The 25,863-nt window shown below is 44.2% G+C and overlaps 1 protein-coding gene across 2 annotated transcripts in view; it reads left to right on the forward strand.

Moving 5' to 3' along the window:
- The window catches only part of WASF1 (WASP family member 1), a 223,208-nt gene that overhangs the window by 114,319 nt on the left and 83,026 nt on the right, over positions 1–25,863 (forward strand). For both annotated transcript variants that reach the window (XM_075340055.1, XM_075340056.1), the window contains exon 4: positions 23,912–24,065. In XM_075340055.1, the coding sequence (XP_075196170.1) occupies positions 23,912–24,065 (154 nt within the window). The remainder of the gene's footprint in view (positions 1–23,911; positions 24,066–25,863) is intronic.

Raw genomic sequence — 25,863 nt, forward strand, 5'->3', positions numbered from 1 at the left:
CTGCTGCCGTTCTGTATCCCAATCCTCTATTTCTTGAACCGCCTCAGGCGACACAGTCCCCATCTCAAAGTCTACAGGCAACCTGCCAGGTCTGGCTCGCATCAGGTAAGCGGGGCTGCAGTTGGTCGAATTTACTGGGATATGGTTGTACAGGTCGACCAGATCTGGCAGCTTCTCTGGCCATTGGTTCCTTTCTTCCAGAGGTAGAGTCTTCAGCATATCAATAACCACATGGTTCATTTTCTCGCACAGTCCATTGGTTTGGGGGTGGTACGGTGTTGTTCTGATTTTCTTACAACCGTACATGTTACAAAACTCTTGGAACACCTCCGCCTCGAACGCAGGGCCTTGATCGGTCAGTACCCTTTCCGGATAACCGTGAGGCCGGCAAAAGGATGCCTGGAACGCTTTAGCTGCTGTTCTGGCTGTCTGGTCCTTCACAGGCACTACTACCAGGAAACGAGAGTAATGGTCCACAATTGTGAGGGCGTACACATAGCCTGACCGGCTTGGTGGTAACTTCACGTGGTCCAGGGCCACCAACTCCAGGGGCTGCTTCGTAACAATTGGCTGTAGGGGAGACCTTTGGCTGGCATCATCCTTCCGCCTCAGGTTACACGGGCCACAGTCTCGGCACCACTTCTCGATCACCTTTCTCATGTGCACCCAATAGAACCGATCACGGAGTAGGGCCTCCAACTTCTTCCACCCAAAGTGGCCTGCGTTATCATGATAAGCTGCTAGGACCATTGGAGCATCCCTCTGCGGAACCACGATCTGCCAGACAAGTTCATTTGTTCGCCAGTTGACGTGTCTCTTGCAGAGCTTGCCTTGGTAGGTGAACAGTCGTCCCCTCTCTTTCCACAACTGCTGGGCTTCTTCTGGAGCATCTGGACCAAGATGAGTCTCAGCTTGTGCTAGCTTTTCTTTGACCAATCGCACCGCCGGGTCACCGTTCTGTGTCTCTTCCCAATTATGGTGGAGTAATGGGTTAACCGGGACCTCGTGTTGGCTCGAGCGCTTCACTCCCACAGCATGCTCACACTGGGAAACGCCCTGATGATGGAAAGCCGGTAACTCTATCTCTTCGAGTTCATCCAGGTCTTCTCCAGATTCGGGTAAGTGAGGCATTCTGGACAGCGCATCAGCATTGTTATTCTTCTTGCCAGCCCGGTACTTGATGGTAAAGTCAAAGTTAGACAGCCGGGCCATCCATCGCTGTTCCAACGCCCCTAACTTGGCTGTTGCCAGGTGTGTCAACGGATTGTTGTCCGTGAAGATGGTGAACTTGGCCGACGCCAGATAGTGTTTGAAGCGTTCAGTCACTGCCCAAACAATAGCGAGGAACTCCAGCTTGAAGGAACTGTAATTTTCTGGATTCCTTTCTGTGGGCCGAAGCTTCCTACTGGCGTACGCTATCACCTTCTCCCTGCCTCCCTGCACCTGGGACAAAACGGCTCCCAGGCCCACGTTGCTGGCGTCTGTATACAGTACAAACGGCTGGCTGTAGTCAGGGTAGGCCAGAATTTCTTCTCCCGTGAGAGCCCCTTTCAGCTGGACAAAGGAGGTTTCTAGTTGGCTGCTCCATTCAAATGGAGGGCTCTGCTTCTTAGCCTGCTTTGGCTGGCCCACCAGGAGATCTTGAAGGGGCGCTGCTATCTTGGTGAAACCATCAATGAACCTTCGGTAGTAGCCCACCAGCCCAAGGAACTGCCGCACCTCCTTTACCGTGGTGGGTCTTGGCCAGTCCTTGATTACGGTGACTTTCTCCGGATCAGGTGCCACACCTTCTGCGCTGACCACATGACCCAGGTACTGTACCTTTGGCTTCAAGAGGTGACATTTGGACGGCTTGATCTTCAGGCCATATTTTGACAAAGACTCGAACACTTCTGCTAAGTGCTTCAGGTGGTCTTCATAAGTCTTGGAGTAGACTATGACGTCATCCAGGTACAACAGCACGGTTTCGAAGTTGTGGTGGCCCAAGCAGCACTCCATCAACCGTTGGAATGTCCCTGGGGCGTTGCAGAGCCCGAATGGCATGCAGTTGAACTCGCAGAGGCCCATCGGCGTCGTGAATGCAGTCTTCTCCTTGTCCGCCTCTGCCACGGGAACCTGCCAATACCCACTGGTGAGATCCAAGGTGGAGAAATAGTTAGCTGACTTTAAGGCTGTTAGTGACTCCTCTATTCTGGGTAGGGGATAAGCATCTTTATGTGTAATGCGGTTAATTTGCCTGTAATCTACACACATTCTCATTGTACCATCCTTTTTCTTTACGAGCACTAGTGGAGCTGCCCAGGGGCTACAACTATCTCTGATAACCCCAGCCTCCTTCATTTCCCGTAACATTTCTTTGGCACGCTGATACTGTGCGGGGGGTACAGGGCGGTATCTCTCTTTAACGGGAGGATGATCACCCGTGGGGATTTGATGTTTAACCCCTTTCACCTGCCCAAAATCTAGGGGGTGTTTGCTGAAGACCCGCTCGTACTCCTGTACCACCCGGTAAACCCCATTCTTTTGGTGTGAGGGGGTGGAGTCGGTGCCCACATGTAAGTTTTGGCACCAGTCTTCCAGCTGCCCCTTGGAGCCCTTGTCTTCCGCCTGGTCGGACGGGATCAAGGGTTCCACTGCTTTGATGGTGTTGTTGCTGACAGTGTACAGTTTTGCTACAGTGGCGTACCGGGGCAATTTGGCTTCCTCCTCCCCACAATTCAGTACACGGATGGGCACTCTCCCCTTGCGGACGTCTGCTACCCCTCTGGCTATCAGGACTCCAGGCCTACTGTCTGAATACACCGGTTCTACCAAGGCATGGTAATCTTGACCCTTGAGGCCTATTGCTGCCCGACACCATATCAACATTTCACTTCTTGGGGGTATTGCAATGGGTAGGGGGTCACTTACCCTCACACTGCCAATTTCTCCTCCGGCCAGCTCCACCTGCTGCCTCCTCATCAGGGCTCTGATCTCCCTCTGTAGGGCACGCTGCTGCCCGGAGCTGGCAGTTTCAGACGCCTGCTGCAACAAAATTATCACTTCGGCAATACAATTTTCTATCACATTTGTACCAATGGTTACCAGCGGGTCAGATTCTTTGCGATCAATATCTACAATTATCATCCCCTGACATGGCAATTCCACCCGCCCCACTTTAATGGTTACTTCTTTATACCCAATTTGAGGTAAGGGCTGACCATTACTGGCCACAATTGTTAAATCATCATCTGGGCCATGGTCAATGTCTGAATCAGCCCAATATCTTTTGTACAGTTTATAGGGGATGGTCGTTACCTGGGACCCAGTATCCAGGAGGGCATTCAAAGGGATCCCATCCAGCACAATAGGAAGGACCGGTCGTCCTCCCACATACTTGCTGCGGCTGGGGGTTGAGCCGGGCTTCCTTACACCTGGGGGTCGGCTCCTGGCCCCAGGCTCGGCCCATTTAAAGGACAGTATCGTGCAATGTGGCCCGCCTGGCTGCAGCGGCGGCAGATCGGTTGTCCCGTTGAATCATACCGGTCTGTGTCTCTGCCTCGGGTCGGCGGAACCCTCCTCCGTCGCATCCATGGGACGTCATCTGGGCTGGAGGCCAACTCGATTTTTGCAGGCGATGGGGTCACTTGTAGGGACTGCACGATCTTGGCAAGGGCAGCTACAGTCTTGGTCAGCTCCTGGAACTGCTGTCTGAGCTCTGCAGTGGGATCCTTATCCAGGGACTGCGCCTCAGCCCCTGCAGTGGCTCGTGTTGCAGGCACCACCCCGGGGTACGTGATAGCAAGAGGCCGGAGGGGCACTGGGTCATTCGGTGTAGATTCTCTCAGTACCCGGATGGCCTGGTCCTTAAACTTTGCAAAGTCCAGAGCAGGGTTCTGCAGGACCATGATACGCAGCTGGGTCCTGTGGGCATCTGACAGGAGCCCCTCTATGAACTGCTCAGTTAGGAGTTTGTGTTCTTCACGTACACTCTCTGGGTCCACTTGTTTAACCGCTTTCAGGGCCTCCTGCAGGTTTAAGGCATAGTCCCTTATGCTGTCTGTGGGCCGCTGCTTGCACCCAAAGAATCTCATCTTTATCTCTGCTGCGGTGCGGGTGTCAAAAGTACTCTTTAGCTTGGCCAGTATCTGGGTTACTGTCCCTTTATCTGTATCAGGCCAGGACTTCACTTCACGCTGGGCTGCGCCGGCTAGCTGTCCCATTAATATGCCCACCTTCTGGCTCTCAGTCAGCGGATACACCCGGAATAAGCTGTGCAGGCTTTCTCTGAAGTCACTCAAGGTATGGGACTCCCCGGAATACTGCAGCAGCCATTCTGCGCCCGGTATGTACGGCATGGTGATCGGCATTACCGGCGCTACAGCGGGGGATGGGGCGACGGCGACAGGGATCGCTTCGGCGGGCGCTGCGGCGTCTCGGGCTATGGCAGCCACCTGCCCTCCCTCTGCGTCGGACATCTTCCTCCCCCTTAGTGAACCTTACCAGGCTCCGTTCACTTTTCAAATTTCCTTCCGGGTCGCGCGGGGTTAACAGCGCTCTGCTCTGATGGCGCGCTCCCTTCGCGCTCTTTGTCAGGCACGCCCCCCTTCTTCCTGCGCTCAGTGAGGATAATGGCGGCGGCAGTTTTCAAACAGTGAAACACGCAGTAATACAGTCTTTAAAGCGCAATTATTCAGGCGCACAGTACCCGGTGGAACCGGGCACGAAATCCTGTTCGTGACGCCAAAAGTTGACTCGCCCACCCCAGGGCTAGGGGACACCCGGTGCCGGGCCGGACTAGTCCGATGGTAGTCAGTGGTGGCTGGGCCCGGCTCCGTGGCCCTGGTGGGTGTCAGTTGAATATGTGGCTGATGAGTTGAAGTTAATGTTCGTGACGCCACCTGTGGTATGCGGCTATTAAGCCGCCGCTGCTATGGGAGAACTCCGGGGTGATGTTATGGCAGCTATGATGTTACTGCTCCCCACAGGTGGAGCGATGCCCCGGGATACAGTTGGTGCCCGTGAAAGTCTATGGTGTTGTGTGGCTAACACGGTGCAGGGCCGACAGGCGAGGAAAGAACCAGGCACAAACAACAGTCTCTTTACCTTCTCCTCTTTTACTCTGGGAACAGTCCAGTCCTGGGAGACCGTTACAGGTGGTGATGGGGATCCGGTCGGCCTGGAAGTACTTGGGATGATCTTTCTGGCCAGCTGAGTATGAGGCCTACTCCTGTACTTTGCTTTGTGATGATAGGACCCTGCTTCTCTGAATCCAGCAATGGCCCTCTTTGCTGCTGGGACCGATGGCACGTCCCTTCTTTCTGTAGGTGGCTGCGCAGACCCTCTCTCTGGTGCTTCTCCGCTGGAGTCCACACCGGGCCCTGATGCTGCAGCTGTACCTTGGATGTTTCTGGGCCAGGGGCTTGCAGCTCTCCTGCCCTTCGGACTCGGCTACCAGGGGCGGATTTTATACCCTGGCAACCACAGACTCCGATGTCTGAGTCTCTCTGCTGCCTCTCAGCTATTCCTGCTTCTCTGGGCCAAGCTGCTCCAGCTCTAGGCCCCAGATTCACAGGACAGCTCACTCTGCGTCTGTTCACTTCCACTACTCCCTACAGACTGGCTGCACTTCCTCCCTCTGGTCAGGTAGAGGAAGGCTCCCTGGAATTCCAGGTTCAGAGCTCCCCCTGCTGGCCGGAGGGAGAACTGTGTTGGGTGTTAAACCTGCTGGCCAATGGATCTCCCAATTACCTCCAGGCTCAGCATTAACCCTTTGGGAGGGCAATGCTGCTGTGGCGACCAGGTCCTAGGGCGCCACACATGGTTGCCTCCAAAGTTATGCTGGGTTCACACACAATGACCGCGACAACGACGTCGCTGTTACGTCACCATTTCCTGTGACGTAACAGCGACCTTACATGATCGCTAGTTAGCTGTCAAACATGTAATTTTAAGCAGCGACGGAGCAGCGATCATAGCGACCACGACGGTCGTTGGGACGTGTCATACGCGTCGCTATGCGACGACTCAGACCTTGATAGAGGCGTGGTGTTTACCCCTAGACATGTTTTGCGTTGCCTCTTTTCACGCCTCTCTGTTCCGATTGGTGATAGCTACAGCGCCTTTCCGTTGCCTTTTTCACGCCCCTCTGTTCCGATTTGGTGATCACTACAGCGGCGCCTGATTGGGTGACCGTGCCAAACAAAGGAAGACAAAAAGAACGACACACTAGCGACACCAGACAGAGACTACTACATGGAACAAAGAATGGAACTTAAAGAATGAAATCACTGTAACGCCTTCGGCAAGTTACCCAATCGGAACCCTGTTGTGACCACCAATCTGAGTCGTGGGGGCGTTGTAAAATACACTGCAAAAACACGCCCTTGTCCTGCCTTCAGTCCTATGTCACTGCATTCAGCGTCGTCGCAACCGTCGCTGCTGCAGTGTCAAACACAAGGATGCATGTGGCGCAGCAGGATAGCAGCAATCAAAAAATGACCTGGAGTATTCAAGAGCGAGCAGCGATCTCTCAGCAGGGGTCTGATCATTGTTATGTGTCACACACAGTGACATCGCTGTTGAGGTCGCTGCTACGTCACAGAAAATGGCGACTTAGCAGCGATGTCGTTGTCGTCGTCGCTGTGTGTGACACTACCATTAGTCAACATTAATTTGCATAGAAAGATTTACAAGTAAGGACATTGCTGCTTGTAAGATTGTGACTAAATGAACCATAAATTAGATAATCCAGAACTTCACTTGCTGTGAAAAAGTCTTAATAGATCCCAACAAAGTACAGCAAGTACCAAAACTGTCTCCTAAAGAGGATTCAGCTAAGGGATCAGTTCAATATCCATGCAGAGCTTGCTCAAGTATGGTAAGCGGCAGTTGTCAGTGTGTCTGCACGCACAGTGAGGTAAAGTATTTTAGAGGCAAGCCTGGTGTCAAGAAGAGCATGGAAAGCCATTTCTAGACAAATAAAACATCAAGGACAAAGAGACATTCTGCAGTACCCAAAAAGAATGGACTACAGAGAACAGGGGTTAAGCTATTTTTTTTTTCTTTCTGATGACCGCTTCCCCTTCAGACTGTTTGGACATTTGTAAGAATTATTGTCAGGAGGGGTCGGTTTTTGAATATTTTCCACTTGTTTATTATAACAAATGTGCACTATCTTTGTGTGTGTGTGTGTGTGTGTGTATATATAATATATATATTACAGTATGTCCACCCGTATCCTGTCCACCGCCATTAACTTGAGTACGGCGGCAGCTATGCAGCTATAGGCATGGAAGTGGTGTCTAGGTATAGTAAAGTAGCCATGTGCTACGCAATGAAGCCACCTATAGTGCCACCTGGTGGAAAACAACGAAGTTAGCATTTTTATTTCGGAAACCGAAAAAAAGAGAGAAAAAAAGTGAATTTCAAAGTTTTAGGGCATCATCAATTCAATACGAATCAACACCTTGCATACAAAAATGCTATGATTAGAACGTGTAAAACTCACAAGGCTGCGGACGTGAAGCGATACCTCATGGAGACCTTCCCGCAAGTCATTGGGTATGGTGGCTGCATGGAGTGGCCTCCACGCTCACCTGACCTGACCCCATTGGACTTCTTTCTGTGGGGTCACATCAAACAGCAGGTGTATGCGACCCCTCCACCAACATTGCAGGACCTACAACGACATATCACAGATGCTTGTGCAATTGTCACCTACCATATTGCACAACGTGCAGCAAGATACAGTATACTGTCCAGAGTCCAGATGTGCATTGCAGCTGACGGTGGCCACTTTGAGCATCAAAGTTAAATGAGCGCCATATGCGTGACCAGCATTCAATGTTTTGGGGGGTCATGGGTTTCATATCATAGCAAATTTGTATGTAAGGTGTCGATTCGTATTGAATTGATGATGCCCTGCAAATTTGTAATTCACTTTTTTTCTCTATCTCGTTCCGTTTTTGAGATAAAAATGCTAACTCCGTTGTTTTCCACCAGGTGGCACTATAGAGGTGGTTTAATTGCGTAGCGCATGGCTTCTTTACTATACCTAGACACCACTTGTATTCTTATAGCTACCGCTGTTCTCAAGTTAATGGCGGTGGACACACACACACACACACACACACACACACACACACACACACACACACATATACATATATATATATATATATATATATAATATAAATATATTACATGTATAAAAAAACATTTTTGATAGTCATTTTATTTTTTTTAAATCCCTTTCTTGTAAGTTATAGTTTCACAATTAGCACAATATAGTAATTTTGGCCAACATCCTTTAGTAATGTTCCCCATTCTGTTCCCCTTCTTGTAGTAATGTGCCCATCCTGGTCTCCATTATGTAGTAATGTCCCAATCCTTGTCTTCATCTTGTAGTGATGTGCTCATCCTTGTCCCCATTTTGTAGTAATGTGGTCATCCTTGTCCTCATCCTGTAATAATGTCCAATTCTTGTCCCCTTGAAATATTATGCCCCATATTTGCCCTGATCCTATAGTAATAAGCCCATCCTGTAGTAATGTGCCCATCCTGGACCCCATCCTGTAGTAATGTGCCCATCCTGTAGTAATGTCCCAATCCTTGTGCTCATCTTGTAGAAAATTGACCCCATGCTTATTCTATAGCAATGTGCCTATCCTTGTTTCCATCCTGTAGTAATGTGCCTATCCTTTTTCCTATCCTGTAGTAATGTGCCCATCCTGTAGTAATGTGCCCATCCTTGTCCCCATCCTGTAGTAAGGGGGGCTACATGTCTGTGGGTCGCAAGAAGCAGCCTGAGGGACCGCATGTGTCCTGTGGGCCACGTGTTTGAGACCCCTGATCAAAAATATTGAAGCAGCAAACCTTGTTAAAACCAAAATTTTTGTCTGTCACAAAATTTTTGCCACAAATGTGTGGGGGTTTTTTTTGTATAAAAGGCAAAATAAGTCTGCCTAAAGTTACTTGTACAAAGCTATAAAAGAACTTATTAACAACATAATGCTCATTTTTTTGTGCTTGGCGCTTCAGTTAGTGAAAAATATTAGTTGTCATCTCTGTGGCCTGACTGAGATTCAACCTCTAGAGAAAGGAACAAGTCCTTTCATACAGTAGACTTTGATAAAGTACTTTTTCGGTTGATCAACATGAAAGAGGAAACTGAAGCAAGTCAATATTGTACGGCAGGAATAGGAAGCTTAGAGAGGCACCCGCACTGTCTCTGAAGTTTGCTGGAGCACGGATTGTTACTGCTCCATAGGAAGCTACTTTTCCTTCCTGCTCCGAGGAGTAAAGCATGCTCAGTTTGATTGCCAGAGCTGCAATTGTTTGATTTGACTGTAAGACATAATCATTGCATTGTGCTAGAAATAATGCCGGGTTTTCACTTGTTATTAGCTGTATAATGTGGTCTGAATGCAGGGACAGTTTCATCACCATCAAAATAATCCCGAGTTAATAGCATTTTGGAAAACAGCAGCTGCTGAATTTGTGGAACAACTGCTGGGAAAGTATTGAAAAGCAGCTGTTTTTCGGTTAACGCTAAAACGCCTAATCTGCTATTACATTCCCAGGTCCTATAGAGCAGTAAGTGCTTTATTATGCAGTATAGGCCATCCTTCCTAGATCTAACGTTAAAATATAAGTACAGTATGTCTGGGCCCCAGTTACAAGGGGGACATAAAACATTCAGCCCCCTCCCATACACTTTGATAGCTGTCGGCTGAACGATGTTTTTTAAACATAGGAACGCTCACATCGCTTCTCTATATCTTTGGAGATGAATTATCGTTAGAGACCAAAAGGATCGTCTGTTTGAAATTGGACATGCCAAATCCTTATTTTGCCCAAAATAATCCTGTATGGGGGAGTCGGGGGCTCTTTTGTACATTAGATTGTTGCCCAAACCTATTTATATCAGTGGGTTTGGCCAATGTTAGGCTATGTGTGCACGTTGCGTAATTGCATGCAGTTATGCTGCGATCTGCACCGCAGCGTAACTGCATGCGTCCTGCGTCCCCTGCACAATCTATGGAGATTATGCAGGAGACATGCGCACGTGGCGTATTAGAGCGCAGCGCTTCGGCTGCTGCCCAAAGCGCACGTTCTAAGAAGTGACATGTCACTTCTTTCGTGTGCTCTGCATGAAGTCCCTGCTCTGTCTATGGCAGGGGCTGGTAGGGGCTACATGCAGAGCGCATGGAATCGGCTTTTGTTTCTGCAGCGATTTGAAGCGCACGTGTGCTGTTCAAACCACTGCAGAATTTTCTGTAGGGCCAGTACGCAATGTGCGCACATAGCCTTACGCTCCTTTTAAAAGGGGAGAAACTGTCCAAATTAATATATAGAAGTCGATATAACCCCCTGTTCAATTTAGACTTATAAGGTCCTATTCATTGACTGATCTTTATTAACACAAACAGGAAATTTGATTGATAATTGCCAACCATTCCATAAGGTTCCTCTTATCACTATGCAGCCTGCACTATGCAGTTTGCTCCAGAAATATTTGGACAATGACTGAATCTTGGTGACTTGGTCTCTGCATGCCGCTATTTTTTTACTTAAAATGAAACAGAGATGCCATTTAAGTGGAAACTTTCAGGTTTAATAAAAGGGGTTGAACAAAAATCTCATGAAACGTTTAGGAATTGCAACCATTTTTCTACAAAGCCTCATTTCAGGGACTCAAAAGGACAAATTTACTTTACCGCAAATAAAATGTTAATTCCTAATACTTTGTAGAGAATCCTTTGCAGGCAACGACTGCCTGATGTCTGGAAGCCATGGGCGTCATGAAATGCTGGGTGTTCTCCTTTGTGATGCTTTCTCAGCCTTTACTGCAGCTGACTTCAGTTATTGCTTGTTTGTGGGGCTTTTTGCTATGTTTTGTCTTATGCATGTGAAATGCATTCTCAATGAGTTTGAGATCTGGTGATTGAATCGGCCATTGCAAAATATTCCACCTCATTGCGCTAAAATAAAACTCCTGTGTTGCTTTTGCAGTATGTTTTGGGTTATTGTCCATCTGTACTGTGAAGCACTGTCAAATCAACTTTGCTGGATTTTGCTGAATCTGAGCAAAAAGTATAGCCCTGTACACTTCAGAATTCATCCAGCTGCTTCTGTCTTCAGTCACTTCTGCAATAAACACTTGAACCCAGTGCCAATTAGGAATTACAGATCTTAAATATGTAGCTGCCTCTTTTTCAGGGGACCAAAGGTAATTGGACAAACATCTCAAAAGCTCCTTAATTCACTACACAAGCTATTTCCTCATTAATCCATTATCAGTTAAGCTGGTAAAAGGTCTGGGGCTGATTCCAGGTGTGGTATTTGCACTTAGAAACTGTTGCTGTGAAACTCAGAATATGCCATCAAAGGAGCTCTCAATGGAAGGGACATAGATCATCATTAGGCTGAAAAAAAAATTAAGAAATCCATCATAGAGCTAGCAGAAATATTAGGAGTGACCAAATCAACAGTTTCTTACATTCTGGGGAAAAAAAGGGAGCACTGGTTAGCGTGGGTACTCTAAAAGGTCTGGACGTCTACGGAAGGCAATTGTGATCACTGAATTTTTTCCATGGTGAAGACAAACCTCTTCACATCATCAGCCCAAGTGAAGAACACTCTCCATGAAGTACTGTATGTCTATATAGCAGCCTATACAGCATGAGCTCTCACATAGCCTCTGTATACAGGATAAGACCTCACATAGCCTGCTATGTACATGCAACATTTCATACACATTTAAAAACAAACTAACAAAAAAAAACAAACCCCAAAACAACATATGCAGAGCTCACTTTGCTCCCGTTACCCTGGCGCTCTGCTCTGGTTTCGGGGATCCACTTCTTGGGGCCAGCACATAGATGCTGGCACCAGCGTGAGGACATCATCAGGCCGACACATCACAAACTCCTTTGGAGCTGTGTTGTCACTCTCTGTATTGCTCGCCGCGGAGTTCAGAAGCCTCCCTGCCCAGAGATAAGAAAAAACATTATAATGAGGGCAATCTGGCTATGGGCCTACCCACAGAGCGCGGTCCTCGGGCGGTTGCCCAGATTATCCTCATTATAATGTGCCTATGAGTTCACCACAAGGTGTACACCATTAATCAGCCTTAAAAATAGATTAGATTTCGCCCCCCCCCCCAAAAAAAACAATGCAAAAAAAAAAACAATTAGTTTTCCCCCTCCCTCCCCCCCCCCCCCAAAAAAAAAGCAAAAAAACATCTAAAAAGCCAAGCCAGTTCTTGAAAAGCATTCTTTGGATAATTGAAAATAAAACCAACCTGTACCAGAATGATGGGAAGATAAAAGTATGGAGAAGGCTTAGAATGGCTCATGATCCAAAACATAGTGGAAACATGGAAGAAATAAAAATACTCCATAAAAACCCCAAAAATACAGGCACTATGGTTATAGATAGCAAAAAGATAATGATTTCATCCAAGAAAGAAAAGGGAGGAGATAAAATTTTAATCAAATGCAAAGGTATTTTAATATATTCAGGGAACCAAAGACATGATTATATGAAAGGAGTTCTGCACAACTTGCCAATCAATCTTGTGGGCATTGTTATAGACCTCCACATTCAAATAACTGCTAGACCTGCAGCACGCAAAACAGTGAATTTATAAAAATGACAGCAAGCAGCTCAGTAAGTGACACATCGCTAGAATCAGGGTCTCTGTCTTTACATTATATTGCTATCAGATGAGGGAGCAAAAACCTGGTGACAGATTCCCTTTAATTACAGTAGTGCAGAAACGCCTTACCCACCAGTAAACATCATAGTAAGGCGCCGCTCACATCAGCGGTATTTTGCCGCAGGGCCGGATCCAGTACAAATGCGTTTCAGCTCAATTCATCTCCAATGGAGTCACAGCGGGATGCGGTCACATGCGGCAGCGTGTGACGCACGCAGCCGCATGTGACTGAAATCCCACCGCGGCTCCATTGGATGCGAATTGAGCTGAAACGTATTTGTACCGGATCCGGCCCTGCGGCAAAATACCGCTGATGTGAGCGCGCCTAAATAAACCAAAGTGACAGACCACACTGCCTAGTACCTCATACACCTCATCAGTATTCTTTGCCCTGATGTGATTTACTTCTGACGACACTGCCTGGTTTTATGGGTTTTTTTTTTTTCCTGTTTTTGTGCATGGTAGTAATTACAGTTGCAGTATGCTATTGGTATAGCATTGTTCATGCAGTCTAGAGACTTGTGCTTCTCCCTGATTTTGAGATCCTTCACTTGTTTAAATTTTGCACCTACAATATTGAGTTTGTTCTCGCTTGAAAGCCAAGACTTTAGGCTTGAACCTTTTTAGTTTAGTTACGTCAAGCTCTTAAAGGGAACCTGTCAGCAGAAATTTCGCAATAAATCTAAAAGATTCCCCTTCTGCAGATCCTGGGCTGTATTCTAGAAAGGTTCCTGTTGCTATTCTGCCCCCTTTGAGAGCTAAATAAATAGTTTATAAATTCTTACATTTTGTATGCAAATATTTTGTTCTATACACGGGGGAGGGCTTTCTGGCATCCATTATTCTGCCTCCTGCCGCTTTACGCCATCCCCCATTTCTCATTTCCATACTGAGGATGCCGCCCCGTGCTCCCAAGGTCTTGCGCATGCGCCGTGCCACTCTCGCGGTACCGTGCACTGTGCATAGTGTGACCGCTGGTGACGTGATTGCGCAGGTGTGAGATTATGGGCGGCGCTGGGATTGTCATCAGCAAGTACCCGCCCATAATCTCGTGCCCGCGCTTTCCCCTCTGCCTCCACCGTTCTGCGCAAGCGCTGGCCAGATGAACCCTGTTGGTTGGTGGTGTGCTCTGCTCCTCCCATCTATTTCCTGCTCCAGGGAAACATGGGTAAGAGGTGACGTGGGTTCATCTGGCAGCGCTTGCGCAGAACGGTGGAGGCAGAGGGGAAAGTGCGGGCACGAGATTATGGGCGGGTACTTGCTGATGACAATCACAGCGCCGCCCATAATCTCACGCCTGCGCAATCACGTCACCAGCGGTCACACTGTGCACAGTACCGCGAGAGTGGCGCGGCGCATGCGCGAGACCTCGGGAGCACGGGGCGGCGTCCTCAGTATGGAAATGAGAAATAGGGGACGGCGTAAAGCGGCAGGAGGCAGAATAACGGATGCCAGAAAGCCCGCCCCCGTGTATAGAAAAAAATATTTGCATACAAAATGTAAGAATTTATAAACTATTTATTTAGCTCTCAAAGGGGGCAGAATAGCAACAGGGACCTTTCTAGAATGCAGCCCAGGAGCTGCAGAGGGGGAATCTTTTAGGATTATTACGAAATTTCTGCTGACAGGTTCCCTTTAACGTCATAGACACAAAAGGGGTTAAAGGTCTCACTAGGAATGGGTCAGTTCCCGAGAGCGAAAAGAAATCCATCTAAATCTTTCCATTAAATCGCAGCTTACCTCTGTTACTGCAGAAGTATAAAAATACCTCTTCTCACATTAGATGTAACTTTCTATTTATACACCGCTTCTGCGGGAGAAAGTAGGTTAGCTTCATTAACTGCTCAAGTTGTTTTCCAGGAAAAATCAATGCTTTTGTTTTACTAATTTTGAATGCGAATTGATCAGCAATAATAGATTAAGACCTCCTAAATCATAAAAATTGTTATTTAGCCATTTTAGCTGAAGATATTTCCTGGCTATTTCTATTAGTCAAATGTTATAGTCTTTTCAGAAAATAAATCTATACACGCTGTACATGTCTGTTCTCTTCAAAACTATTTTAAAGCAATGGTTCATCGAGTGATTCACCAATTTCGTAATATACTTTTATTACTTAAAATAGTTTCCTTTAGAAAAAAAATAATAATTCCCTGCGGCTACTACAAGAACTGTCTCCAGAATACAGGGAGTTTTTTTGTGCATGAAGAAAGGAGACGACGTTTAGGACATGTTGGTGGTAATGATGCTTCTATTGTACTAATATAGCCTACACTTAGGAGAGAAGCTCCACTTTGGTGCCTTATGGGGAAATGCATCATCATTGGTGATGAGCGAGCACTACCACGCTCAGGTGTTCAGTACTCCTAGTGAGCATTTGGATGCTCAGACGGGCTTGACTCTTTTATAGAGTATAGTGAAAGTCAATGGGTAACTCCAAGTCTTTTTACAAAAGATCTTCTGGAAAAATTCTTGAGTTTCCCATTGGCTTCTACTATACTTTGTACACAAGTCAAGCCCATCCAAGTGCTCGGTACAAGTACCGAGCATTCAAGCATGGTAGTGCTCGCTCATCAGTATTCATCACCTATTGCTTAATGTATCATTACCAGAGTTCTTTCTTTTCTGAATTGTTTATATGTAATAGTTGGTTCTGCTGAGCCATGTGATCTTCGGTTTTCCGCATTCTTATTGTCATAAATTAAAGCAGGGGTCTTGAACACTCAGCCCTGGGGCTGCACCCTGAAGCTGGTCTCTGCAGCCCACAGGGCACCAGAGCTCCCAACTCACAAATATACAGAGGATGATTTTTTTTTAATCCCTTCATGATATCTGCTGTACATACTGTATATGGTATTGGTCAATGATTGCAGAGCGACCACCATCATCAGCAGGTGTCAGATGGTGCAGGTAGTTACCATGGCAACCTGAGGCCAAGTAATGGCCTTCAGTAAAGTGAGCTATGGTGACTTGTAAGGCTTTGCAATAAACCGGGTCTAACAAGTAAAGTATCAGAGTAAGGGCGCAGTTACACAGCCACATAACACGGACGATGATTGCGACGCAATGCTCGGACTGGCCGGCGGCTCTCCTGACCCGAGCAAAAAAGCATGTATTTCTATGTAGCTGTCACGCTCATGTTTGGAGAGCCGCCGGCCAGTCCGAGCATTGCAGTGCAATCATGGTCCATGTTATACAACTGTTTAACTGCTCCCTAAAACTGAGATATGTAATAACGTGTAATGCAGAAGTATTGCATGATACTTGATCAGCAATCAGGCAAGTAAAAGTTCTATATGGGGAGTCAGTAAAAAAAAAAAAAAAGTAAAATAACAAACAAAAAGTAAAGCAAGCGCAAAAGTAAAGTATGAAAAAAAATAACAGAAAATTATTTTGCCAATAAAAACTAAAGCAAACTACAAAAAAATGCACATTTGGTATCTGCACTTTTGGATTGGCCTAAGCAACAACATCTGTACAAGCTTTTTCATTATGACGACACAAAAAATGGAAGAAGAAGTAATTAAAAAGTCATATAAAAAAATAAAAATAGTATCACTGTAAACGTCCCGCAAGGAATGCAGCCTGTTAAGTGCAAATTTGTTCTATGAGTCGGATAATTTATCCAGCCGTGTTTGGGACCCCTGCATTAAAGGGTTATTCTGGCTTCTCTTCTGTTGTGTTGGGTTCAGTGAACTACTCACCATAGTTATTGGACCTGAAATACTGTACAAAGTATACACGTTTGTATTCAGATTTACCAACCCTCTGCCATGGTGATACCATGGCACTTTATAGATCTACTTTATCTATTAAAAGATATGTGCAGCTACTCTGTGGGACTATTTTAAGGCATTACACTTTATATTGGGGGTTCTATGCACATACTGAAGTCTTATAGTGGTCTTATGCTGGTTCCCTTACATTTTTTGGTTAGTTATATTTCACGTACATATGATGAAACGTCCTAGCTCTTGCTCTACTATGCATTTTTATTTAGGTCAGGTGGTGTTGAATATTCATGAAGCGGCTGGTTTCCTCAGCAGTCAGTAGGTCTCAATTTCACTGATACAAACCAGTTGAATGATTCCTCTAATGGGGATTTTGGAAGCTGAACAATTTGGTTTATTCAGAAAATCTAACGGAAGAAAAATATATAGTGTGAATGTCTCCTTTGTTGTTACCGGACTAATCCATTAATCTTGTAATACATCAACTAATCTATATAGTGTGTGTATGTATATATATATATATATATATATATATATATATATATATATATATATATATATATATATATATGTATATGTGTATGTATATATATGTGTATATATATGTATGTATGTATGTATGTATATATGTATGTATATATGTGTGTATATGTATATATATATATATATATATATATATATATATATACAATTACACTGTGTTCCAAATTACTATGCAAAAAGAGTTTCGGAGTGATAAGGTTAGAAATCTTTTGTTTGTTATTTAAACTCATTGCTGGTGATGTGTGTCAGGGCTCTTTTATATCACTGAGAGTAATTGCAGATACCTGTGCAAATTAGTTTGGTGTGTCCAAATAAAGGCAAGACTACTTAAGAAGGCTGTTCCACATTATTAAGCAGCCTACATCTTTTGCCAAAATGGGGAAGAAAAAGGATGTCAGCTGCTGAGAAGCAACAAATTGTGGAGTATTTAGGTCAAGGCATGACTACAATCAACATTGCCAAGACACTTCATCCTGATCATCGCACAATCAAGAAGTATGTAGCTGATTCACAGCAGACACGTGTGCGTGCTGATAAGGAAAAATTGAGGACTCTTTCCAACAGGCAATTGCGTCAGGTTAAAAGAGCAGCTGCTAAAATGTCTTGTTATAGCAGCAGACAAGTTTTTGAAGCTTCTGGTGCCTCCAACGTCCCCCGAACAACAAGATGCAGGGTCCTTCAGAGCTTTGCATCTGTGCGTAAGCCATCCTGTCGCCCACCTCTATCCACTGCACACAAGCAGAAACGACTCCAGTGGGCCAAACGATACATGAAGACTGACTTCCAAACTGTTTTGTTCACCGATGAGTGCCGTGCAACGCTCGATGGTCCAGATGGATGGAGTGGAGGATGGCTGGTTGATGGACACCCCATGAAAACACGGTTAAGGCGCCAACAAGGGGGAGGTGGCGTAATGTTTTGGGCTGGAATCATGGGGAGAGAGATTGTCGGCCCCTTTAGGATCCCTGAAGGGGTAAAGATGAACTCCATAATCTATGTGGAGTTTCTAAAACAGCACTTCCTGCCATGGTTCAGGAGGAAGAACCGTGCATTCCGCAGCAAGATCATTTTCATGCATGATAATGCACCATCTCATGCTGCAAATAACACATCTGCATCTCTGGCTGCTATGGGTATAAAAGAGGACAAACTTATGGTGTGGTCACGATCTTCTCCTGACCTCAACCCCATTGAGAACCTCTGGAGCATCATCAAAAGGAGTGTCTATGATGGCGGGAAGCAGGTCACATCTAAGCAACAGCTCTGGGAGGGTATTCTGTCCACATGCAAAACAATTTTAGCACAAACCATCCAAAAACTGACAAATTCAATGGACGAGAGAGTTCAGAAGCTTCTTTCAAACAAGGGGTCCTATGTGCAAATGTAACATCACCTAGAATTAAGTTTTGACTTGAAAACTATTTGATTTCATTTTCTGATAAGCTGATAATGCTTATAATTTCACAAATGACCGTTTTGTTTTTCAAAATAAAAATAAAAAGGTTGAAAACTCTGCTGTGCATAATAATTTGGAACATCCATTTTGAGTGCACTTTGAGTGTTTATTATTTTTAAAAATATACTGTTTTCATAGGCAGTTTGATCAAAAACATTTCAATTATACTCGAATAGTAGATGACTGGAAAATAACAATAACTGCAATTCATAAAGTTAATTTAGGAAGATATGAAAAAATATTTTTTGCATAATAATTTGGAACACAGTGGATGTGTGTGTGTGTGTGTGTGTGTGTGTGTGTGTGTGTGTGTGTGTGTGTGTGTGTGTATGTATATATAATATATAAATATACTGCCTTGTTTTGTTTTTTTTTTTGGTCCTATTTTTATTTTTCCTGGATATATTTTTAATTAGGCAGGAAACAGTACTGTTTGACATAGACCAACATTTGTGATTCACTAGTGGTGGGTGTTTTCAAAACTGAATCACTTACGGGGTTGTAGCATTTATTTTCAAGGAATATTGCAGTATGCTGCTGAACAGGGGAAGTTGAGCAGATTAATACACAGTATATCATAAAAGTGAGTATACACCCCTCAAATGTTTGCAAATTTTATTATATATTTTCATGGGTCATGAAGATTTGGCACTTTGATACAAAGTAGTCGGTGTACAGCTTGTAAAACAGTGTAAATCTGCCCTCTGAATAACTCAAAATGCAGCCATTAATGTTTAAACTGCTGACAACAAAAGTGAGTACACTCCTAAGAGAAAATGGCAAAATTCTGCCCAAAGTGTTAATATTTTGTGTGGCCACCATTATTTTCAAGCACTGCCTGAACTCTCTTGGACATTAAAGTCACTGGAGCTTCACAGGAGCCACTGGAATCCTTAGATCCTCCATGATGACATCTTGGAGCGGGTAGATGTTAGAGACCTTGCACTCCTCCACCTCCTGTTTGAGGATGCCCCACTGATGCGCAATAGGGTTTAGGTCTGGAGACATGCATGGTCAGTCCAGCACCTTTACTTTGTTTCTTTGCCAAGGCAGTCGCCGTTTTGAAGTTGTGTTTCACGTTGTTATGTTGGAAACTGCTCTGTGGCCCAGTTTCTGAAGGGAGGGGATCATGCTGTGCTCCAGTATGTTACAGTACATGATGGCATTCATGGTTCCCTCAATGAACTGTAACTCCCCACAGCTGGCAGCACTTATGCAGCCCCAAACCAAGACACTGCCACCACCATGCTTGACTGTAGGTAGAACAAATGTCTTTGTAATCTTCACTTTTTTGCTGCCTCACGTGTTTGACCGGAATTAAATTAGTTTATCTTAGTCTCATCAGATCATAGAACATGGTTCCAGTAATCCATGTCCTTAGTCTGCTTGTTTTCAGCAAACTGTGGGATTTCTTGTGCATAATCTTTAGAAAGCGCTTCCTTTGTAGGACAACAGCTATGCAGGCCTATTTGATGCAGTGTGCGGGGAATAGTCTGAGCACTGACAGGCTGACACCTCCCCCCTCTTCTTTAACCTTTGTTAGCAATGCTGGCAGCACTCCTACGTCTCTTTTTTGAAATGACAACCTCTGGATAAGATGCTGAGCATCTGCACTCAACATCTTTGGTCAACCATGGTGAGGCCTGTTCAGAGTGGAACCTGTCTTTTTAAACCACTGTATGTTTTTGGCCACCATGCTGCAGCTCAGTTTCACAGTGTTGTCAATCTTCTTATAGCCTAGTTCATCTTTTTGTAGAGTATCAATTCATTTTTTCAGATCCTCAGAGAATATTTTGCTTTGAGGTGTCACCTTCCAGTGTCCAGTGTGAGAGCGATAACGCCAAATTTAACACCTTGCTCCCCATTAATACCTGAAACCTTGTAAAGCTAGTGAGTCACATGACACTGGAGAGGGAAAATTGCTAACTGGTCACAATTTGAACATTTTCACTTAGGGGGTGTACTCACTTTTGTTGCCAGCAATTTACACATTAATGGCTGTGTGTTGAGTTATTTAGAGGACACACCAAATTTACACTAATATTGTACACTGACTACTTTACATTGTATCAAATTGTCTTCAGTGTTGTCCCATGAAAAGATAAAATAAAATATTAACAAAAATGTAAGGGGTGTACTCATTTTTGTGATATACTGTTTAGGGAAAAATATAGAATGTACATTGATACCTCGGTTTTCGTTGATAATTCATCTCGATACAATCAATGAAAACCAAAACCGACTAAAACCGAAGCAATTATTTCCATAGGAATCAATGTAAATTCAATTAATTCGTTTTAGACTCTCTAAAATACATACAAACAACACATTTTATAGGAAATAAAGATGGTGTCTAATACTAAAAACAATAAGAAATGAATATTAAATGAATATAAAACACTAATGTAAAGAATAAATACATTTTATCTTGCATTTCTTACATACATTTTGAAATTAACAAGCGGGGTGACACTTGCATAATGCCACACAGAGACGGAGAATGCATGGATCACCCTTTGCTGTTGCAAAAATAGCAGCGTAGTCACATGGCCATGCAGACAAAAACAGACGAAAACCAAGGCAATCAACAAAAAAACGAGGCAAATTTTTAGTGGAAAAAAAAAATCAATAAAAACCGAAACCAACGATAACCGATGTCAACGAAAACAGAGTTACCACTGTATTTGTATATTTTATTTAATTCATTAAAATCCCTCCTAAGGGCCCAGTCACACACAACAACTTACCAGCGATCCCGAAAACGATGCGACCTGATAGGGATCGCAGGTGAGTTGCTGGGAGGTCGCAGGTGAGATGTCACACAGCCAGATCTTACCAGCGATGCAGGAACAATACAGGTCGCAGTAGCGACCTGTATAACGATCTCAGCAGTCACTGTGACCCTGTCACACAGTGTCAAACACAGCGATGTGTCCTGCCCAGCAGGACATCGCCTTTGAAAAAAATGGCCTGGACCATTTGGCAACGACTAGCGATCTCACAGCAGGGGCCTGATCGCTGGTAAGTGTCACACATAACGAGATCGCTAACGGGATCGCTACTGCGTCACAGAAACTGTGACTCAGCAGCGATCTCGCTAGTGATCTCTTTATATGTGACGGTACGCAGTAAAGGTGGCAGTCCTAATCAATGATTGGCATCCTTTCATGGATACATAGAGATAGGTACCAATCACTGATTTAAGACCGTCCCCTTTACCGCTAAGCCCAGGTAATTCAATTAATAAAATATAGATTATACTAAATATATTTTCCCTTCTCTAAAACATGCTGTCCTTAGATTGTACTGCATGTCCAAGCTGACAGATTCCCTTTAAAAAGAACCTCTGAAAAATGTGAGCTGGAAGATGATTTGCCTGCTAAAGACATCTGATCCACTTTTCTATTGCACCATATTATCAGTATCAGCAGTATAACTATCAATGTCATCATCTCACTTGAGCACTGTGACTTAAAGCTTGAGTGAGATGAAGGTTAAAAATGGCCGTTTTTTTCCTCTTATTTTATTCCCGTTGCTTTTCTGATTAATCGTTTTTTTTTCTTTTTTAAAATTAACCATACGATTCTAGCTATATGGGCTTTTTTCATTTTTTTCTCTCATTAATTACATTTTTATAATTTTGAGTAAAGGGGGCTTTACACACAGCGACATCGCTAGCGATGTCGCTCGTGAAAGCACCCGCCCCCATTGTTTGTAAGTCACGGGCAAATCTCTGCCCGTGGCGCACAATATTGATATCACCCGTCAGTCACACGTACTTACCTTCCTAGCGACGTTGCTGTGGCCGGCAAACCGCCTCTTTTCTAAGGGGGCGGTTCATGTGGCATCAGAGCGACATCACACGGCAGGCGTCCAATAGTAGTGGAGGGGTGGGGAGCAGCCACATGGAAGTCACGCCCACCTCATTGCAGGAGGACGCAGGTAAGGTGGTGTTCGTCGTTCCTGGTGTGTCACACGTAGCGATATGTGCTGCCTCAGGAACGATGAACAACCTGCGTCATGAAACAGCAACGACATTTTGAAAATGAACGACGTGTCAACAATCAGCGATTAGGTGAGTATTTCTGATCGTTAGCGGTCACTCGTACGTGTCACACACAACGACGTCGCTAATGAGGCCGGAAGTGCGTCACAAATTCCGCGACCCCAACAACCTCTCGTTAGCGATGTCATTGCGTGTAACGGGGCCTTTAGAGAGTGTTCCTTATGGTAATTATGCCGAGCTGCCTAAAGACACGCCACCAGAGAAACCCCCCCTTTAAAAAGACCTTACAAATTAGTTTACTGGGAGCACTAAATAAAAGGACCCACATATCTGAACCCATAAAACAGATTTTAAAAATGAAAAAAGCAGAATATGTAGGAGCATCAGGTATAAATTAATAGCAAGACTTGAGCTCTTTTGATTTGGTGACAAAATCCCTTTAAATTGTGTATTAACGCCAGATTTCTTTGGGATGAACTTAGAAGGTTGAGCTGTTTCTTCTAGTAAAAGTCACTGATCTATCCTAAGCTTCCATTTGTTTTTTCTTCTAACTGGTAAGAGGAGTAACCTGCCCTGGCTGCATGTAACAGAGTCTGTTTCCATATTATGAGCCGTATTAAATAGCACTGGCGTAGTAGAGCTTGGGTTGCCAAGCTCTTCTCTGCTTTACCGATAAGAAATCCTTTTGACCCAGCAAACCCATTCCTAGTAAAGAAAGATATTGCCATGCAGACGGCAAAAGCTGCAGAAAAAGCTTGTATTAAATCCAGAACATGTAACAATTCTGCTTCTGGAAGGATCTATAGAGCCTGCAGAGAGGTATGATAGTCATTTATCTCAGACATTTCTATAGTTGATTTTTATGTTCTTTCTGAGCTTCATACCTTAGTTCTTGTTTAATTGTGATAGCGTTTTTTTATTGTTGTGAAACCTTAAATCTAATATTTAGTCGTCATCTTACCAATAGAGTTATCTGTCTAATGTTAAAGAAGCACTCCGATTTATATAACCTTAAATTTCAATGTGTGTACTTAGGCATGTAGTGTAATGTGTGTAGCAATATACTTATCTAGTGCCACTCTCTCTCGGTATCCAGTGTTGTTCTGCTCTTCAGACTCTCCAGGCCATACTGCGCTCTATGCATGACCCAGAAGTGGCCTTTACAATGTAATTTTCTGGAGCGTCAGAACGAATCACCATGGGGTCTCAATGTAAAAGACTTCCGGCTCACGTATAGAGTATAATGTGAGCCAGATAGTCTGAAGAGCGGTGACGTCACTGAGAGGAGCAGCAGAACAGTGCTGGAAAATGGAGAGAGCTGCTGTAGGTGAGTATATTAACACACAACCTTACATGCATAAATACATACATTTAATACAAAAATATTTTAAATGAAAGTGCTTCTTTAGAAAAAGAAATCTAAGGAATGTGTTTGATAACTTCCTATTCTAAAATGTATTTTTGCTCTTCAGTGTCATTACAGGACATCACAATGAGGAAAGCATTCAGAAGCTCCACAATTCAGGATCAACAATTGTTTGACCGTAGAACTTTGCCTATTCCTCTTCACGAAACCTATGAATTATGTGAACATCCTCCACCTCTCAATATACTGACACCTTACAGGTATGTATGGTTTTGTCTGTAGCATGTAGGAGTGTAAAAAAACCAAACTCTTACCTTTTGGGGAGATGTATTAATACAATGTGTTACCAGAGTGGTGTGAGCTATGCCCTATTTCAAAGTACAGCACAGGTTTAAAAAGAAAAGTGGCACCCACTCCTAATAAATATGGCATTTGACCCAAACACATAATTTATATAAATATTTTAGTCTAAGAATATGGGTGTAAAACCCCATCAGTAAATTAGTACCCTATTACCATGCCAAGTCCTAATAATCCTATGTCATGGATTGGGTGCAGCTATATGTAGAAGCCAAGGTGTAGGGGTGGATTGCTCGGTGGCCACGTGACTTGTTGCTTGTTCGCTTCCTTGCTCTCTTATCTCTCTCTCAAGGTCTGCTAGCGCTTATTGCCTGCACAAAGAAAGCATCTATTCACTCTGTTACTTGGAAACAGTCATAGAATCAGTGACAACTTCACAATGCTGTGATTTCTGGTGAAAATCTGGTGTCTAGTGATAAAGAGCAGTTCAATTACAAAGTATAGTTGATATACAGTATAACTATTGCCCATTGTATCTGGCAAGCCAAGAAATCTTTTTCCTTTCGTAATAACTTCCTAAGCTAGAACATATTGAGCGATGTCTGCTTTGGATTTCCATTTTTTTTATATCCAGAATAATTTATTTCAGTAAACTGGTTTGTGAAATAGAGGGAGAATATATCAAATGTGACTCAACTGATGGAGTCTAACAGCTTGATATGAAATGTTCATATTTGCATTATTATAAATTGATGTAGGACTAGCATGACGATCAACTGGAAATTAACGAGGTTGTTTACTAGTTTTTTATTGATGGCCTACCCTTAGGATCTAGGTCATTAAATCTGAGAACACAAGGGGTGTGACACTTGCCACCCTCACCGATCAGCATCCAGTGCATGGCAGTAACTGAATGTGATCAGCTGCACGACTCCGTAAACTGTATAGTGGACGCCACACCAGGAACAGCTGATCGGTGGGAGTGCATGGTGCCGGAGGTGGAATCCCAACTGGTCTGAGATTGATTACCTTTCCTAAGGATAGGCCATCAATATAAAAGTAGTGGACCACCCCTTTCATATAGAAATTTGTTTTCCATGCCATATCAAGTTATAAAAAACGGATTTCTAGCAGCATTTAGGATTGATATATGCAGAGTGTCTAAACCGCCACACAATACAAGGGCTTCCACTTCAAATGTTGTACTTTCCAATTTCTCGTGAAACTGTGACCAGGATTTACTATTAACATATAGTAATTGCTCACGAGAAGAAACACATGATCTCACATTTATACATTTGTATTGTTAGTAAAATTAAAGACGTTCACCTGTTCTGGATTATTTGCAGAAAAATCTGCAAAAACAAATCCCAACTGAATTGGACAGTTTTTGATGCAAATCTAATAATAATAATAATAATAAATCTTTCTATAGCGCCAACATATTCCGCAGCACTTTACAATTCAGGAGGTTCATATAGAAACAAGTCATAGTTATAAAAAATACTATGATAGGAGCAAAAAAAGACAACCCTGCTTGTGAGAGCTTACAATCTACAATGAGGTGGGGAGGGATGTGGCCAAGGTACAAGTGCTTATTTACAATGACAATCCAGCCATCTCAAGGAAATGAGGGATAGATAAAGGCTAACTTTACCAGTCAGCCAAAACTGATACATTTGGATGCGGTGGAGTTTGATGGAGAGTTATATTCTGAGAGGTCGTGGAGGGACTATATGAATTTAATTTGGTTAGGGA

Source organism: Anomaloglossus baeobatrachus, chromosome 3 (genome assembly GCF_048569485.1).
Source record: "Anomaloglossus baeobatrachus isolate aAnoBae1 chromosome 3, aAnoBae1.hap1, whole genome shotgun sequence".
In the NCBI taxonomy this organism is placed as follows: Eukaryota; Metazoa; Chordata; class Amphibia; order Anura; family Aromobatidae; genus Anomaloglossus; species Anomaloglossus baeobatrachus.